The sequence below is a fragment of the Lycium ferocissimum genome, chromosome 5 (genome assembly GCF_029784015.1).
Source record: "Lycium ferocissimum isolate CSIRO_LF1 chromosome 5, AGI_CSIRO_Lferr_CH_V1, whole genome shotgun sequence".
NCBI classification, from domain to species: Eukaryota; Viridiplantae; Streptophyta; class Magnoliopsida; order Solanales; family Solanaceae; genus Lycium; species Lycium ferocissimum.
The window spans coordinates 14,841,631-14,861,482 of record NC_081346.1 but is presented as its reverse complement, the minus strand read 5'-3'; the positions used below and the strand labels follow the sequence as shown (position 1 = coordinate 14,861,482).

Genomic DNA, 19,852 nt, shown 5'->3' with positions numbered 1-19,852 from the left:
TTGGGCTCTTGACGCCTCCGATTTTGGATAAATGTTCATGGTTAAGTCGGTAAAAAATATCTAAATGGCACATCGGGCCTACCTCAGCTTTTTTAAATGAAATAGGTTTAGTTGGTGTTCGAAGTGAAAAAGCGGAATGACGAACGTTATCTATCGATGGTTTGGCCAAAATTTAATAATCATTCGGTACGGTACGTTCGCTATGTTAAGTGATTTTTTAAAACTTATTGACACCCTTATTAAATATAGGGGAAAGAACGTCGCTATCCCTGAAAACAAAATAATTACCTGCCTATACCCCTCTTACTTTCATGCCCCTAAAACTATTTATCCGAATTGTCCCCAAAATTATGATACCACCATGATATATAAATATACTGAGATGGTATCATGTTCATTTATTCAAAAGGCACACTTTTCTTAAAAAACCTCTAGGATAACATCATTTTATATACATATATTGTGATGGTATTATGAACAACCGCCTTTCAATGAGATACTCTCGCCTCTCCGAGATATGCGAGTATATAAATATATTGAGATAGTAGCGGTGAAGGATCGACTGTCAGCCTTCTCTAGTCCTCCATAATACCATTATGATATATAAATATACTGTGATGATATCATGAATGAAGGGTTGTAAGCGAGGAGATATTCATGTAAATATTTTCAATCGGTTGGGTAAGCTTTGTGTCGTTTTCCATTAAGATATTCGTCGAATGTGCCTCTTGCTTCTTTAAGTAGTTTTTTTTTTTTTTTTTTTTCCCGCAAAACGCTTCTTTAATTAAGTAATATAGTTGGCCAAATAAATTTTACTACTTATTTTGCTTACTCATTTGCGTCCTAGTAAGGATCAAACAATTGAGCTACTTTTTGGAGCAGAGTAATTAATTAATTCAGGATAAGCAGTCGTACTTTTACTTATTTTTCACGTGATGCAAATCTTTAACTTATTCGTTGCTACTGAAGGTGTTCTGCTAGTAAAGCAAATCTCATTCGTCACTTGAATACTTAGAGCGCGTTGGATTGGATATGAACTAAAAAATGTCATGTTCAAGAAACTTAAAATTTAAAAAAATAAGTTGGGGTAGTCAACTTATTTTTTTATTATTTATCTTTGTTTTAGAACTTATGTCGCTTTTTTAGATAAACTAAGTTAAATGGGTCAATATTTTTTGAGCACTATTTTAAGACAAAATGACTTTTTAGTAACCAAACACTAAAAAAAGTAAAACAAATTTAAAAGCCCAACTTATAAGCCAATCCAAACGGGCTCTTACTGCGGTCTACGGAGTAATAAGATAACCATTTACTTCATTATTAGATCTGCTTTATTATTAAAACTTCTCACATTCCTATTTCCTTTCCTTTTATCTTTCATCATAATAATAATAATATCTGATCTTAACATTGTATTTTTTTTAGATCTTTTTCTGACATCTCTAAATCCTTTTCATGCTTTAACTTTTATCCCAGAAGGGGGAAGAAAACTTCAACCAGTTACTGGTGTAATAACCCATTTTCCAAGTGTACCAACATCTCAAACCACAACCAGTTAAATTGATTTTATGAATTAGATTCATTTAGTTATTCCAAATAAAACGACACTCCTAACCAGATGGCAATAGTAAAATGGGCCAACGAGGCTACACCCAAAGAGATATTTTTTGATGTGGTGAAAATGAATAAAGCCACAAAAGAGGAGTTCCAGTGGAATTGGAACGCGTCATCAACCATATTACACACTTCTATGGCTACCACGGTTGTGACCCATCAACATCAATTTCAAACGAGACAGGCCCAGAGATCTCCAGAAGCCAGCCCAATGCCTATCCACTAATAGAAAAAATCTACCAACCCCCGTAGTCAATTACCAAAATGTCGTTGATGCCGTCCATCTGAAAATCGAAAACCAAGAAAAGACAAACAAGAAAGAAAATGAGAACACAAATTCGTACGTACTCCTTTTATAACCACAAATTAGTAGTACTTCAAACAATTTAACAAACATTGCAATTTGCAAGTGTCATACCTCTTCATTTTTGCCAACAAGGTTGCGTCTACTTCCATTCTCTTGCTAAGCGATAAGGAACCATAATGTATTGATAAAAGATTCTCTTTCAAGAGTGCAAAGAATAAATAGCTAAATATATATAAGAATACTTTTTTTTTTAGGTGAAGACCTGATAAGTGAAACATACCTCTTCATTTTCCTAGGAGTAAAACAAGGGTTAGCGTAAATGTTTTACCGGAGTTAAATGTATAACTAAAGCTGCAAGTCTAATATAATTTAATAATTTTGGTTCAAACTCTATAGATATGTTTAAAAATCTATTAAATGTACATAAAAATAATTTTTGAGCCAATAACTCAAATAATAAGTGAATTCAATGATGTCTCAAATCAATAGAGTTTAAATTCTAAAGCCAACTAAATCCCGCAAACAAATATATGAAAACAACGACACTAGATTGTCACGCCTACAATCCGAATTTCTCTCATAATGTACATCTTAACAAACTTTGATAATTTTGAAAAGGAAAAAAAGGTGAGGAAATATTTAGTAGGTGTTTTGAATATAAATTTGATTGAAACTTGAAAAAAAAAAAAAAGTTAAAGTTTTTAAAGTTGAAGCTGAAAAATGCTTATTTTGAAAGTCAAAGTTATCTTTCGCCATGCGTTTCACTTAAAAGAAATTAAAGTTTAGTGAGTGAAAAAATATTTCTTATCTGAAACAGTCGTCTTGAAAAACAAATAAAAAATTCGGTTCAATATAGTGCAATTGCAAAGAAGGTAAAAAGAATATAGGGATAGTGTCATTTGTGTAATTTGACGAAAAGGCCAAGGTTCATTTCTGTACAGTTAAGCTAAGAAGATAAATAAGTCACGTTGGAGAGTGGGGACAAACGGGCAAGTGCATTATATAAATCAACCCTTTCGCGTTGAACACACTGCGAAACTTTCCCCAAATTCAATAGTCGCTCGCCAATTGGATCGAAATCCCCACGTTTAATATACCATCTATTGCTGCTGTACTCCTTCCTAATCAATTTGCAGCTCTTTAATTCTTCTCATCCGTAAGTGCTTTTTTCCTTTAATCATTTTTGATTTCTCATTTGCTATGCTGTTACACATGTTTTAGGGTTTTGGTTTTTCTGATTGTTGTTGTTACTTCATCGTTTGTGACAGAATGGAGACTGCCACTGCTTTCGGGTCTGCTTTCAGCATGAGTTACAAACCCACCAAGGCATCTGTTGGTGGGTCGGATTTTGTTCGGTTCGGGTCACAGATTCGGATGTCTCCTTCTGGGATTAAGGTATTATGGTGTTATGTTTTTCATATTTCATTTGCTTTAGTTTCTTTTTGTTCTGGTAGTATTATTTTGTTATTTGCTATTTGTTTTTTTCCCGTATTTCCACTTAGATGAACCGAAAAATGGCGAAACTAGGACCCTCTTTCTCGTAGTTAGGACTGTCGATTTTGTTGAACTGATGCTTATATGAGCAACTTTAATTCTATGTTCAATAGCAAATAGAGTATTTACGGAAAAGATTGTCTTTTTACCCTTTACATCTTCACCTTTTGGAAAGCCTAGACGCTTTGCTAGCAGCTATTGGCCTTGTGGTGGAGGTTGAACTTAGATGGCGTAACTGTTTTGAAGTTTATTTGGTTATATTGAAAGATGATAAGTACAGAAGTGTCTTGGATTTATTGGTTAGAAGATTGCACCTTTCTATGTTCTCAAATTTTGATTAGACGCTGTAAATGTACTTCAGAATTAAGAGGGTGTGAATATGAGGTAAAAAATGAGAACGTTCTATCAGAGGTGTTTTCTCAAGGTTTAAGCTTCGTAAAATGAATGGAATTAGAATCCAAATAGGAGGGGACGAAATGGTTATAGGAGCATAACTTCGTATGTAATTAAACAATACTTCTTATGAGTTAGTCTTGGCTGCAGTCGATGTTCATAAGGAGATCTTTACGCTACCATAGCAGTCAAGTTTACAATTGTGAGCTTGTTTATGTTCTCGGTTGAAGCTTAAGTATATCTGCGCCTTGAAAGGCTATTGAGAACTACGATGGTCTTTGGCGCCTATGGATCTCAAATAATTTACTAATTGGATTCACTGAAGTACATTACGTTAGGTAATGTTCAATTAACCATCTATGATCTAACGCCTCAAAATGTGTTAAGAAAATTCCCTTGGATGCTTGGGAGCTGGAGAAAAAAGTACACCTTTCTCTGTATTATGAGTAAATGGGGGAGATGATGTCATAGTATGAGGAACCTTTAGAGTGGTCCATCCAAATTTGGAGATGAAGTTATGGCTAGCCTTGTGCTTTTTCGAGAGCTTGAAGGTTGTCTGCCAATTTTGGGTTTATTAAGACTCTATATGAGGAGGCAATCATTTTCTGTTACCTTTCTAAAAAGACTTTATATGCTCAACTAGTCAAGTTTGCTATATGGAGGTACGGAAATGGAATAAACGCTGTTGCAAGTTGGAGAAATGATATTGAAGTGGAAGGAAACAAGGGGGGAAAAAAAAGGGAAGGTGGAGTAGCTGTAGTGCTAATGTCTAGAAATCTCTGTTACACTGTTAATGGAACCTTATTCAGATTGAAGTATATCTCTAGAAGATACATATAAAGTCTTGTACTCGTAGATTGTAGAATATCTTTTTTTCCCCTTTTGTGGAGGGGTCAACTCAATATATAAATAGAAAATATAATCGTGTGTATATTTGACTCTGAAGCTTGCTAAAAGTTTGCACTTGTATTTTGTGAGAAGGAAGAAGAGAGGTGAGTTGCTCGGGATTTCTCAGCTGGTAATTTGCTCAAGCTATGGGGGTTACATAATGTATACACTTGTCCTGAAATAAATGAAAAATCACCAGTTAATAAAACCTGTTTAATTAATCCTGTCAATCTTCCTAATTAATCCTAACTGATAAATGCAAATAAAAACTCTTTCATTACAGTATGTTTACATGATATTGTTGATGTATCCAGTACAAGTTTAATAAGAGGTTCCATTTGAGACAGCAAAATCAATAGAAAATTGAATGATGAAACTTATCTTTTGCACGGATGAGTGAGGTCTAGCGATCAGAGAAGTTGAGTGGACCCTGGGAGACCACTGATATCAGGAAAAGTGAGGGGATTATTTATATATAAGCGTTAGTGAGCAGAGCTGCCTGATACTTGTGTGCACATGTGCGGTGAATTTATTGAGGTGGGGCGCAATATGGTCGGGACACTATGGTTATAAGAAATAGATGAACAAAAACTGAGTTATCTTTCACTCTGAAACCTTATAAAAAAGTTATCTGTTAGTCAAGAACTGTAAACGCTCTTGTTGGAGACTTAGAGCTATAACCCAGGTCTCAGTCATTTTTTATGAAGCTTTCTTCAATTTTACGGAAGTGTACTGGTTTTTTATCTTGTTTGTTGGAGAACTCTCCTTTTGCCTTAACAGTTGAGAACCTTTTTTTTTTTTTTTTTTTGGTGGAAATGGTAACATAATACCTATGCATTTATTATATTGGAAGGATGGTGGCAGTATGTAATGCCTTCCAGAGCACGTTAAAACTATAGATTGCCGAAAATAAGATGTATCTGTGTTTTTTAGACATCCCTTTTTCGACTATTATGTATTATCCCAAGGTTTGTGTATCATAGTGATGTAGCCCAGTTTTTTGTGCTTCCAGTTGCCACTCCTCTCTGTATTAGTGTTAGTATATCTGATGTCTGGTTGCATTTTCTGCTTTAGCTCTAGTTCTTTCCTCGCCTATCGTCTATGAAAATGGTGTCTGTGGACTTGTTAAAAAGAATGGTGTATGCCCACCATTGTCTTTGTTTCCCTTTACTCTATATGTATTTCTGATACCGTCTTCCGGACATGTATCAAATTATTGATCCTCAATATTTCTGCTGAATTTGTCGATTATTTGCTAGGCTCTTGCTGAAATTTCTTTTCCCGTTTCATATATGTTTTTGTTATATATGGCAGCTTATAAATTTTATGTTCCGAGTATGCAACTATTCAACTGTGTAAAGGTATCTGTTTGCATCGCCTTGCTGCTGATTTTTCCAGTTTACGGAGGTGCCTCAACGTGCATTGACCTATGTAATTCCATGTTACTTATTTGTAATCCATGTATCCACTTGGATATGACACTGAAGCATCTTTATTCTGTTAATAAAGAGCTTCCTTTGATGTGATTGAGCAAAACTTTCGGTTTAAATTAGTTCATCTACTTGTTGGCATTAATTAGGAATCTCATGCATCTGAAAATGCTCTTTGACGTCTAATCTATTTGGCATGTTCTTGGCAGCTTTATCCCTCAATTTCTCACGTGAAGTTGAGTAACAGGAAAGCGGCTTTTGGCAGCAGAAAAAGTACCGCAATCAGGGCATCTCTATCATCTTCTGAATCTGGAGATTCAGCTGCCCGTATTGCTCCACTTCAGCTGGAATCTCCAGTTGGCCAATTTCTCTCTCAGATTTTGACAAGTCACCCACATCTTGTCCCTGCTGCTGTAGATCAGCAGCTTGAACAGCTTAAAACTGACCTTGATGCAGAGAAGCAGAAGGAAGAACCATCTTCAACTGGTACTGACATTGTCTTATACAGGTTAGTTTAGGCTTCTTTGAAATTCATCCCCCCCCCCCTTCTCTCTCTCTCTCTCTTTTCCCCCAAAAAAGTTATTTTCTTCTGTTGTGGTATTTATCACTGCTGTGAGGTCTAATTTGTTGCATGATGGCTTTTGAAACTATCAGGAGAATTGCTGAGATGAAGGCTAATGAAAGGAAAAAGACCTTGGAAGAGATATTGTATGCCTTGGTGGTGCAGAAATTTATGGATGCCAATGTATCTTTAATTCCTGCAATAAGTCCGTCTTCATCTGAACCTTCTGGTCGAATTGATACATGGCCCAGCCAAGGTGATGAGCTTGAGCGTCTTCATTCAGAAGAAGCTAACGAGATGATTCAAAACCACCTGGCTCTCATTCTAGGAAGTCGATTGGGTGATAATTCTGCAGTGGCACAAATAAGTAAACTAAGAGTAGGCCAAGTTTATGCAGCATCAATTATGTATGGATATTTTCTCAAGAGAGTGGACCAGAGGTTTCAGCTGGAAAAGACCATGAAAGTCCTTCCTCAGGGTGTAGACGACGAAGATAGCAGCATCCAGCAAGTGGCAGGGGAGGATATTAGGTCTGGTGATAGGAGTGATACTTCTGTCAGGTCAACACAATCCCATCCAGAATTGTCATCATGGTCTGCAGGTGGTGTGAGTCCTGGAGGGTTCGGCCAGGGGATAAAACCCTCGAGATTGAGAAACTATGTGATGTCATTTGATGGGGAGACGCTCCAGAGATATGCGACCATCAGATCTAAAGAGGCCATAGGCATGATTGAGAAACACACTGAAGCACTATTTGGTAGACCTGAGATTGTTATTACCCCTCAAGGTACTATTGACTCTTCCAAAGATGAACTTATTAAGATCAGTTTTGGAGGGCTGAGGCGCCTTGTTTTGGAGGCTGTAACTTTTGGGTCTTTCCTCTGGGATGTTGAGAGCTATGTCGACTCGAGATACCATTTCGTTGCCAATTAAAAATTCTGGAGACTCCACTGCGGAGTCAAATATATGCTGGAGGCTTGCAAACTTAGTGCAGTAGCATGTTTTAAGGGGAATACGGTGGACCATGTGCTTGTTGACTTGTACATAGGTATTTAATATTAGACATTATTTAACAACAGAGTGTTTCCATAATATGTATGGTTCATATAAGACGTTAACCTGATCACATGCTAGAGGTTTATCAATTGGGTGGTGAATCCCGACTTTCCGTCCCACTTTTTCACTTAGCAGCACCAATAAATTGTCTTTGGTCTTGGTGCAATTTGAGGGACAACATGTTTGTTTTCTAAATATTTGGCATCCCATGCTGTCTGCTCTTGCATGTCCAGTTCTTGCTTTATTGCATCTGCCATTTCCTGTGTAAGCTGTAAAGTCTGTCTATTACTTTCCCGGCTGGTTTGGTTGATTAGAGGATGAAGTAACCAGGAAACTAAAGGGGTTAGCATTTTCTCCGCTTTTTAATTGCTTCAAATCCTCAAGGCCTTAAGTTAGGGTAAATTCGAGCAAAATAATTGTCTTTCTTGAAATAAAATTGATAAAGGCTTGAACTCCGTGAATCATTCATGGACTTTGAAACTCTTAACAGACTGTTACTCCTACAGTGTAAAAATTTATGTCCTGTGAATAGTTTATGGAGTTTGAAACACCAACAACGAACTCTAGCACATTGTGTTGGGGTACTATTTAAAATGTGCTTGAGTTCTACTTGTCAAAGGTTCGAGCTCCAACATTGTTATTGGAGTTGTTCTGTGTTTTAGATAGAGATATCTTTGATCAAATTTCATTATTGTATTTAAAAATAGCTACCTTCCAATTACATTTAAAGTGATTGAACTTTGAGTGCGACTAGAAAACTGAACATCCCATGAAGTTAGAGACTATCGAGCTTAACTTCATACATAAATGTTTGGAATTAGGCTTTGACAAACCCAATTTCAATGTTGAAGTTGATCTTGAGCAGCTAAACTTAAAAGAATTTATGAACCTCGACTATGCCTTAAATAACAGTTCTCAAATCGACTCCTAATGGACATGACAAGAAACCAAATGCATGATTCCTAAGCGATCTTTCATAAGTGACAAAATTGGCTCTATAATTTCTTGTCATGACCACAATTGCTTTTCTTGGTTTGATGTCCAAAAGCTATCTTCCTACATTGTTGATTTTCGCAATTTTGCTTCCCAAAACCCAAAAGGACTATAATAGGTTTGTGTTAAATTTATCATGATTTAAACTACTCATGATTTCCCAAACTTCTGTAATAGCTAAGAAGCATGTTTTGTTTCTTGTACATTATAGTTTACAAGTTACACACCATGATAAAGGTAAGCAAATATATACGTAAATCTATTACTAGATGTTTGAATGAAAACTTCTTTTTTTATTTTTTATTTTTTTAAAAAAAAAGAGAACATAGAAAGAGCTTATCTACTATAGAACCATGCAACATGCAACTAAATACATTTCGCACAACATTTATTTGGTTAGACGTTGGACTTATTTTTTGAATTTGAGTTTATCAATTGAAAAATCTCTTTCCACTCACAAAACTTTAACTTTTTTTCAAGTAAAATGCATGTTCAAACACAATTTCAACTTTCAATACCATTTTTCAACTTCAACTTCAATTTTTTTTTTTTTCAAGTTTCAACAAAATCTATGTCCAAACGCCTACATTTTTTTTTTTTTGAAAAATGGTAAATTATGTCCAAACGCCTACTAAATGCTCTCTCTGTCTCATCTTATAGAGGCGTTTGATTGGCTAGGAGTTTCAAATATTTATATAAACATTAACGATAATGTGAGATAAGATATTAATAATTAAAAAAAGTTAAGTTTCATACATAATGAAGTTCTAAATTTACACAATTATATGGGTTTGAGTTTAAAATTTTAAAAGCTATACTTTTTATCTTACCAACATTCTAAACCTAAAAGAATGTGATCTAAATTAAAGTAATCCTAAACAGTCAACCACCAGATTACTTGCTAGATTCCTTTCTTTCAGTCCAAATGATTTTCTGTTCAGTCGTGTTTATAAGTTAATAAAACACTTAATAAAACTACTTTCTATAATAAAATAGAAAAATACCAAAAGTTGACGTATTACTAACCCCTGAATCGTTTTGCAGGGGCTACATTCCCCTTTTTTTATTAAACCCAATGGCCAATTCCAATTCCATGAGAACAACAATTTCGCCTATTCATTAATCCAATAGGAAAGGAATTTTTTAATCAGTTTCACCGAATATTCTCTGTTTATCCAATAAAATATCCACTCGCATATTCGCATAATCTCTTTAGAACACGATATGAATTTGCCACCTCCTTATCTAACTCCGTCACCTACATTATTAAGGTGTATTATTGCTTCTGTTTTTTTTACTTTCCACGTTAATCTTTAAATACCCTTTTCCTCTTACATGCATTATTACTCCTGAATGTTTCAATTATCTTGCGTGTTCTAATTGAGAAAAGAAATATTGAGATTTTCTTGTTTGGTTTCCATTTTTGGTCAATCTCAACATATAGCCATGGTTAATTTTTGTAGGAAATCCATGGTTCTGTTCCTTTTGGTGGCTAGTTTTTTAATTTCTTGTTGTAGTGCAATTGGACTTGAGAAATTTGATCACCCCACTAAAGGTAATGGCAATTTAAGATTCTTGGTTGTCGGTGATTGGGGACGTAAAGGTGAATATAATCAATCTGCTGTTGCTCTTCAGGTACCCTTTATTATTATTTTTTCATGAAATGAAGTATTAATAAGTATCTTTTTCTTGGATTTGATAATTAATAATGTGAATAATGTGGATGCAGATGGGAAGAATTGGAGAGGAACTAGACATAGACTTTGTAGTTTCAACAGGTGACAATTTTTATGATAATGGGCTAACAGGGGAGGATGATCCAAATTTTCTAGAATCATTTACCAATGTTTATAGAGAAAAGAGCTTGCAAAAGCAATGGTATTCAGGTGAGTTTTTACAACTATATAATAAAAATGCTGTGTTTTTATGATTTGTAATTCTGAAATATTATTGTTGATTTTGCAGTATTAGGTAACCATGATTACAGGGGAGATGTAGTAGCTCAACTTAGTCCTTACCTTAGGAAAATTGACAGCAGATGGATTTGTTTGCGTTCTTTCTTGATCAATGCAGGTCGAAAAAAGCCCCTCATTGTTATTATTATTTTTTTTAATATAACCATCCGTATATCATATCCACTAGTTGCAGATTCAAGATTTGTACTTTATGGGTTCGGTTGTCAATGAACCCACTGCCCATAAGTTCAAAATTTAATATCTATATTCCCTCAATTTCATAATAAATGATGTTTTTAGCTTATGCATACCCTTTACGAAATTGCTGACTTTAGAAAATTATAGGTGTTTTTATTAACTTACACCTAATCAAATTTTACCTCTTTCCTAAAAAAATTACTTAATGATTCTTCATTATGTAAATAAGGGTAATTTTGGAACAATAAGATCAATTTCTTCTTGAAATCTTAAAGCACCACTTATTTTAAAATAAAATGAAAAGGCTAAAACATCATTTATTTAGAAAAGGAGGGAGTACATATTTGGTAGATTTTAAACATATATACACGGTCTTAACCAAAACCTACTGGATTCAATCAAACCTATAATTTCTATTGTGTTCCTTGGCCTGAATAGTTCAAATTTGCATCGCATAAGGCCAATTAAAGAGGAAGACTTCCTATCAAGAATTTTTCCTTCTCAGGGCTTGAACACGTGTTATTGGTTTAACTTTATTATCATGATTCTAATACTTATATATTGTTCTTTTACGTTTTGCAGAAATTGTTGAAATATTCATGGTGGATACAACTCCATTTGTTAAAGACTACTTTGTAGAAACTGAGCATACCTATGATTGGCGCAATGTAATGCCTCAAAAGACATATACAGAAAACGTATTAAAAGTAAGTTAACATGATCTCAAAACACTTTATTCACAGTTTTGGGCATATTTGGGAGATAATTTTATGAAATATATTAAATTGTTTACATATTGTTGCAGGATCTTGAGAATGCATTAAGTGAATCAACAGCAAAATGGAAAATAGCAGTGGGTCATCATGCCATTAGAAGTGTGGGACATCATGGGGACACTAATGAACTTGTGGACAGGCTTCTTCCTATCCTTAGGGTAACTTTCTTTTTTTCTTTGTCCAAAGATTAGAGATTTGACAACTTTTTACATTCCATAAATTCATTAAATATCACCGAGTTGTAACGTTTTCGTTATGGGGTTATGAAATTTCAGGCGTACGATGTTGATCTATACATGAAGTGTGTGTGTGTGTGTGTGTGTGTGTGTGTGTGTGTGTGTGTGTGTGTGTGTGTGTGTGTGTGTGTGTGTGTGTGTGTGTGTGTGTGTGTGTGTGTGTGTGTGTGTGTGTGTGTGTGTGTGTGTGCACGATCATTGTCTTGTGTGTGTGTGTGTGTGTAGCGAAAGGTAAACTTAAGATTTCAGATAATTGTCTCTTACCCGATCAAGCCAAATTGTAACCAATTTGCTTGTGGAAACAGTTGATTTGATTTGATTGTAATCCAATTTTGATTTGAATGCAGTCCTATCCAGTTTTTAACGAGTGGAGCAGGATCAAAGGCATGGAGGGGAGATGTGAAAGGCTTGAACAGAGAAGGGATGAATTTCTTCTATGATGGACAAGGTTTCATGTCTGTCCAATTGACACCAACTCATGTAGAGATCGAGTTCTATGATGTTTTTGGCAAGGTTTTACATAAATGGAATAGATCTAAGCAACTCCTTCACACGGCTATTTAGATTTTCTTTTTCTCTTTTGTGAGAAATGTTGAGGATAGATTACGGTAGAGTACTCGATTTTCAAGTATAGTTTTTTTTTTTTTTTTTTTTGGTGATTGGTAAGAGTACTAGTCCATATTTTCAACTTTATTGATACTAAAGGGGAATGAACGGTAAAGTAGCATGTCGTATCTAATGAGAACTTTTGAGAATTCAATTTAGCTGTAAATAATTATATATTTGTGGAAGAAATAATTGGTATAACAGAAAAGCCATTTTGATAAAAGTTGTGTGTCCACCAAACAGTATAAGTGTGGCATGTATTGTCTATCAGCTCTCAAACAGTGAAAGAGTAATAACACAAGATTTTACAAATAAAAATTCGCTTGAAAGAAAGAAAATCACGACCTACCACATGCGATTTCACTTCACTACACCGAGCAATTTTAAATTACAACTTCTTGTAATCTAGGAATTTAACTCGCATAAACTTACCCTTACAATACACCTATCAGAAGCCTCACAACTGATCGACTACCAAGTTACACACAATCACGTTTGACTAACTCTACCAAACCAACTAATACACTTGACTAACTCTACCAACAGTACCACCTAATAAAGTCAATAAAAGAAACCGCCTAACAACTATCTAGAATTGCAGTTTTACCTATAACAGCTTTCGAAAATAAGAAAGAGGCTACGCTTAAAGAACAAATGAATAAAAACTCACAACAACCTAAAAGAATATAGACATAATCTGGTGTTTGGATCAAGTTCTTCGGCTTGGTAGAATCGACTTTGTTCACAGAAGCGTTTGAGTAATCTTGTGGCGCAAGGATTTGCACAAGATTGTTCAGGTTTTCTAGTGATACACAATATGTAGGAACAAGTTGTATATATATTGGGAAACATCTGGGTGAGATAGAGACCACTCATCCCATATTTGACTTAAACGGATGGACCGCAAAGATTCTTATACTGATTGTCATGATTGGCAATGCAATTTTAAATGTTATTGGCTTGACTATACGACGTACAAAGAACAGATCACGAATCAGGTCTTTCTCTATTTCTCTAGCAGTTTGACAATTATTAAAACGTAGAATGTACTTTGTCTTATCACATTTGATTTTGAAAGCCTTAATTTTCTGCCAAACTTATAATTGTCTATTTGATGTAAGTATTTATTATAAATCTGTACTACGATTTGGTTTGAAGTGTTACCCAACGTTAGTGTACAATATCATATTGTTGAACTATATTTGCTGCCTGTCCTTGTCCAAACTTTCATGTGCCGACTTCTGTCCACTCCTTTGTCTGCGATTCGAGATTAATCTGTAATGCACAATGGGACCCTGGGTCCCCTTTTTCCCTTGGTGTCCCTTAAGCCCACTTGTCAATTTTTGGATGTGGAGTTACTGATGGGACCGGTCTCTTAGGATTACAATTTACAACAACAACATAATCAGTATAATCTCACAAATGGAATTTGGAAAGGGTATGAAGTATCCATCTCAATCTCGCTTTCCTCATCTCAATCTCAATCTAGCTTTCCTAATCTCAATCTCAACAAATTAACTTGCAAGAAAAGAATATGTTGAATGAAATACCTAAAGATTCGCATCTAATGGTTCTGTTTGCAGGAAAAGACACAACTTATAAAGAAACTAACTAATGGAACCCAACACAACCAAATGCAAGTATATCCAAACATTATAATTTGTGTCTATAAAACAACAGTATTGTTTAAAAAGCTAATAGTAGCATATAAAATAATGTGAGCTTCCGTATTGATTTTCATCACTTCGACATCTCAATTAATTATTTGTACCCACAAAATTCAATCAACTTTTCCGTTCCAGGTTTACTGTGTGATAAAAGGCGTAACAGAGTTTGCTTTTATCAAAATAATTAGACATCACATATATAGACATAGTAACGGTTTATATCCAAGCAATAACATCAGGTCTAGGAGCTAGCATGCATACATCAAGAGTGTCAGTTCAAGAAATCAAATACAGATTGAGTTAGTTAAATTTGACCCGACAAAAAAAGATTAATTGAACTAATAAATCAATAATGACCATTCAAAGTTTTGCGAGACCAATAAAATTAGATAAACGTGAATCGAGTTATTTGTCATATTTCAATGTTCCGGAAGAGTCTAAATTGACACGGGCAATTTGCAGGATTACCCTTAGCTGGGGTGGTCTTTGATTTTTGTCCCTCAAATTGGTGGTCTTTAACTTTTGCCCCTCAAATTGGTGGTCTTTAACTTTTGCCGTTCGCTAAAAATCTCTTGGTTTCAGGTTTGATCCCCTGCTCAGTAAAAAAATTTTAAAAAAATTCGCAAGGCAGAATTTGCATAGCCAGAATTTTGCAAATTCTATCTTGCAAATCCAAACATCTGCCTTGCATTTTTTTTTTTTTTAATTTAGCTGGGATTCGAACCCACAACCTCGGGGAATTAGGCGAATGACAAAACTTAAAGACCCCCAATTTGAAGGTTAAAAATTAAGGACCACCCCAAATAAACGATAATCCGTGCAAAAAAAATGAATTGACACCACACTGTAGAAACCAAGTGTTCACATTAGGGGACGGGCGTTCGGTTTGGCTATTTCGGTTTCGATTTTTTAAAGGTGGACACTGAACCCAATTAGTTCGCCTTTGGTTCTTTCGGTTTCGATTTTTTGAAGTTCGGTTTAGTTTGGTTTTAGTTTTTTCAATTCGATTTTTTTGATATGATATTGTCGATTCCATTTACACTAATTCATATTCTCAAAAGCAACATAAAACCGATAAATTGAAATCAAAATCAAATAAACAGATACACAAGAACAATCCGTAATCATGATATAGGATTACTTAGGTGTTATATACATACCGTAAGAATAATTAAGAAAACACATAAAGGACATAAATTAATACTAAAGACACATTCTAGTCACCTTTCTTTTTAAGGATATTTCATTTCTCAACTAAAAGTGGAAAATTAGATATACAAAAGCAAAAGAGGGCTTGTTACAATTGGGTTTTTGGGCTTAAACTAACGAAGCCGGGACTATTTTAATTTTTTGGGTAACGTATTAAATTTCAAGGGCTGCCGGCAATGACGCACCACCGTGTAGAAATTGTCCGCTTTGGAGCCTTTACCCCTCACGATTTTAAAACGCGTCTACAAGGGAGAGGTATCCAAGCATTTATAAAGCACTCTTCATCCTCCTCCCCAGCCGATGTAGGATTCGCCTAAACCGATGTGGGATTCGCCTAAGGCAAGCCTTACAGTTCGATTCTTCGGTTTGGTTTTATCTGTCACACCCTAACCTGTGATAGGGCGTGATGGGCACCCGACCCTTACGTAGGGCCGAGCGAACCCGCTGACTCTCGTAATACTTATAATCTTATTGGACTCATAGATCGTGAAATGAGTGCATAAGGAAAACTTTTCAAAGAACAACATACTTTTCATCTTTCTCAAATCGAATAAAATCGTAATATAATGCATAATGATACATCGCATAGCAGCCGCTTACAAACCGACATATTATATACATGACTACCGTTCGCAAAGTTCTAACATAACTCAAGATATCATATCATAAACACTCGACTCGGCAAAGACTCCGTAGAGGAATGGAGCTCGCCAATCCAAATGAACATCTTCTACTCATCCGTATACACCGCGTGGTACGAAACGCAATTTCGAAGAAAAGGGGGTCACAGACGGAATATGTACCGAGCATGTAAAGCAGAAATACAAAGAATGGATCATACCGGAATAAGTAGAGTATAGGAAATTAGTACAAGAACTTAAAAACCGTAAGACTTGCCTCGAAACATAAATCATGTACATATGCATATATAACGTGTCCCGCCCCCTCTAGTGAGGGACTCCTATAAAATCATCATATATATGTACATATAGCGTGTCCCGCCCCTCTGAGCGAGGGACTCGGTAAGTGAAATCATGTCATCATATATATATATATATACATACGTACCCGCCCTCAGCGAGGGACTCTGAATAGAATCATCATACGCCATCCCCGCCACCATCCCCATATCATCACATCATCATATACATATATACATAGCGTGTCCCGCCCCTCTAGTGAGGGACCCGTGAACAATGCAAGTCAAGTTGCACGACCGCGTGTCCCGGCCCGGACTCAGTGAAGGAAGTATAATGCCTAGCACGAGTAGAGTAAGCGAGAAACCATATGCACATAAATCATCTTTAAGACTCGATAGATAAGTAGACAAATCAACGCTCGAGTATCAAACGATAGTCATGAAAAATCAATGCTCAAATATCAACGATAGTCATGATAAATCCGCTAAATATCATTTGGCCGCATTAAAAGAAATGTGAGGGATCGTAGACTTGTATCAAACCAATCCGAGCCCGCCCTAAAGTTACGGACATTATTCACTTTAGGACTTTCAACGAACATATCGAAGCGATCCGAGCCCTTCTATGAAAGTTAGGGACATTATTCAACATAAAACCCTTTAGAAACAAAACTTTTTATGCAACCTTTGAAATCCAATCATACAAAAGACATAAAGACCATAGCTCGATTATATTAAGAATGCGAAAATCAAGAAGTGAATAAGAATCGTAGACATGCTCGGATCGTAAGAATAGAGTTACCCCGAGGCTCGTATCATAACTTACTTACAACTAAGACATGCCAAAGGAAAGAAAGAATAGGCTTTACATACCTCGTCCGCTTCCTACGCTAGTCCGAACTTAAGTCTCGGCTCCTCAAGATCTACAACAACGTCATTATATACCAAACATTAGCTATAGATACTTAGGGATTCCATCCCAAACCAAGACTTTATCTACGTAAATTGGGCTAAAGATTTCCCCTATAAATTCAACAACCTCGAGAATTCAACTCGGCCAAATCATCAACAACAATACCAACAAACATATTAGCAACATCAACAATCAATTCAAAACGCATTCTAACGTTAGTAACTCTTTTCTACATAATTCGACAACATTTCACTTATATTCAAATCAACCTCATACAATCAAGCCAACACCAATGTCCACACGTTCAAGTACTAACTCGAGAACATTCAACAAGACTCAAGAAAGACTTCGACAATCCACATAATATTCAAAACAGCCCATCCAATATACAATGCAACCCGAAACCTTCCAAGTTCAAGAAAACAACGATAACACATTCCTTTCTTCCAAATTCATAAACTATACCAACAATCCACACGTTAACAACATCATTCCCATAAAAACAAGAAATCATATCAAAATCACGTTAGCTTCCAAAAATGTACCCCACAACGATTACAACTTCAATTTGAACCATCAAACCTTCATTTTCATCATAGAATCTACAACAACAACAACCAAAAATACTAAGTGAATTTAGTCAATTCCTTCTATATATACCAAAGCAACCCCTATTCGGCCACAACACCAACACACATAACTTTATGAATTTCATTCATTTCCACATACTACCACACGCACAAACCATCCATAACACATGTAAAGGAGGATTGAATCTTACCTTTTCCACTTAACTTCTCCCTCGGCTAGAGTTGGTGAATTGCAACAACGAACGGTTTAACTGCTCCAACAACTACTCCACGTTAATAAGGGCTTTGCAATTGGTTGGAATGCTAGAAGAAAATATTTTTTTTTCTTGATAAATTCTCATGGCACCAATTCGGCTAGCATGGCCGAATGGTCCTCCATTTTTTTTCTCCAAGCTTCTATAAGCTTCTAAGGGTGAAGATGATGAAAAATAATTAATTTGCCATCTTCATTTACATATATAATTCCTCCATGTGGCCCATGGCCCACCTACATCACACGGCCACTTGGCCATTATTTCATGAAATAACCAACTTTCCATAATTAACTTTTTAACCCCAAATTTTCCTTAATATTCCATACCAATAAAATTATAAACAACTTGTGCCTTAAAACAAAATCGGAAGTTAAAAGTCTCTACCTCGTATCCCGAAATAGTCTTGTCCTTAACTTTTCATAGTTAGCTCGGATTATCCCAACGTACAAAATACGGGATATAACATTATCAAACTTCGGTTATTATTTCGTTTTGATTTTGAAGGTGGACACAAACACCGAACCCAACTAGTTCGGTTCGGTTCGATTTGGTTCGTTGAACTTGATTGCTTCGATCCAGCTTTTCGATTTTTCGTATTTATGCCCACCCCTAATCCACATTTTGTCTACTTTCTCTTTCAAGGTGAAACATTGGTCAATAATTGAACTATTATTTCTGCATGTTAATTTCAAATTTCATCAAAGCACTAAAGCACGTGGTATAGCATTGAATTATACATGAAATTACACCCATCGACCTTGAAATAGATGATCTTGAACATTTGACCCGCGCTTGTCTCATGGGCAAACTTTCAAAATTAAAAGTCAAAACTTGTTAAATAAATGAGATTAGAAGTTCAAAAACCTCACCTCCAATGCCATTCTTGTAAATCGCTCCGAATTTATGTCCCGACTTGTGTCCACTCCTTTGGGCTTTGGACTCGAGAGTAATCCATGATCCACAATTGGACATTGGGCCCCTTTTTTCTTGTTGCGCGGATTGTTCTTCATTTGGGGTAGTTCCTTCAAATTGGTGGTCTTTAAGTTTTATCCTTTACCTAATATTATGAGGTCGTGAGTTTGTATCTCAGCTCAGTAAAAAAAAAATCTCAAAGCAAAATTTTGCCCATGCAAATTCTGCATTAAGGCCCAAATTTTACCTCTGCTCATGCATTTGGGCCTTAAGGGCAAAAGTTAAAGACCACCCCTAGCTAAGGGTAATCCTGCAAATTTGCCCCCTTTTTTCCCTTGGTTGAAGCCAAAACGGGACCTGTCGGCCCGAGAGGATTATTATCAAAAATAAAATTTCAGCAAATTAACTTGCAAGAAAAGAAAAACACTTACCTCTGCTGAAATAAAACAACTTCGTGGATATCTAGAAATGTAATTTGATGACTTTGTTTGCAGGAAAAGACACAAACTCTGTGAAAAGAACTAACCAATTGAACCCAATGTAATCAAATGCATTTTATGGAAACGTTATTATTAGCCTATAAAACAACTTTAGTTCAAAATACTTAGCATATAATCCCTCTGTTCACTTTTACTTGTTCATATACTAAAATAATTTTCACTTTTAGTTGTCCACTTTAGCATATCAAGAAAAGATAATTTGTTTTTGCTTGTTTTACCTTAACATTAATTACTCATTTCTAAATCATTCTCCAAGTCCAATAAAACTATACATCAATAAATATGAGTATTATAGTAAAACACATACTTCATTTATTAATTCTTAAGGAAATGTGTAAAGTTAAAAAAAGTAGACAAGTAAAAGTGAGCTGAGGAGGGAG

General features: G+C 35.5%; 2 protein-coding genes across 3 annotated transcripts; both read left to right on the top strand.

The window, feature by feature from the left end:
* Positions 1 to 3,005: 3,005 nt before the first annotated feature.
* On the top strand, positions 3,006 to 7,863 carry LOC132056174 (UV-B-induced protein At3g17800, chloroplastic). 2 transcript variants are annotated; one of them, XM_059448257.1, is made up of 4 exons: positions 3,006 to 3,067; positions 3,205 to 3,316; positions 6,336 to 6,634; positions 6,781 to 7,863. In XM_059448257.1, the coding sequence occupies exons 2-4, from the start codon at positions 3,227 to 3,229 to the stop codon at positions 7,619 to 7,621; spliced, it is 1,230 nt and encodes a 409-aa protein (XP_059304240.1). In that variant the 5' UTR covers positions 3,006 to 3,067; positions 3,205 to 3,226; the 3' UTR covers positions 7,622 to 7,863. The 2 variants fall into 2 exon arrangements, with proteins under 2 accessions (XP_059304240.1, XP_059304239.1); XM_059448256.1 differs by lacking the exon at positions 3,006 to 3,067 and having other exon boundaries at positions 3,128 to 3,316.
* A 2,166-nt stretch (positions 7,864 to 10,029) lies between these two features.
* On the top strand, positions 10,030 to 12,662 carry LOC132056173 (purple acid phosphatase 17-like). The gene is made up of 8 exons (XM_059448254.1): positions 10,030 to 10,372; positions 10,467 to 10,623; positions 10,703 to 10,810; positions 11,473 to 11,597; positions 11,696 to 11,824; positions 11,942 to 11,967; positions 12,089 to 12,133; positions 12,250 to 12,662. Exons 1-8 carry the CDS (start codon positions 10,184 to 10,186, stop codon positions 12,464 to 12,466), a joined length of 996 nt encoding a protein of 331 aa, XP_059304237.1. The 5' UTR covers positions 10,030 to 10,183; the 3' UTR covers positions 12,467 to 12,662.
* Positions 12,663 to 19,852: the final 7,190 nt, after the last annotated feature.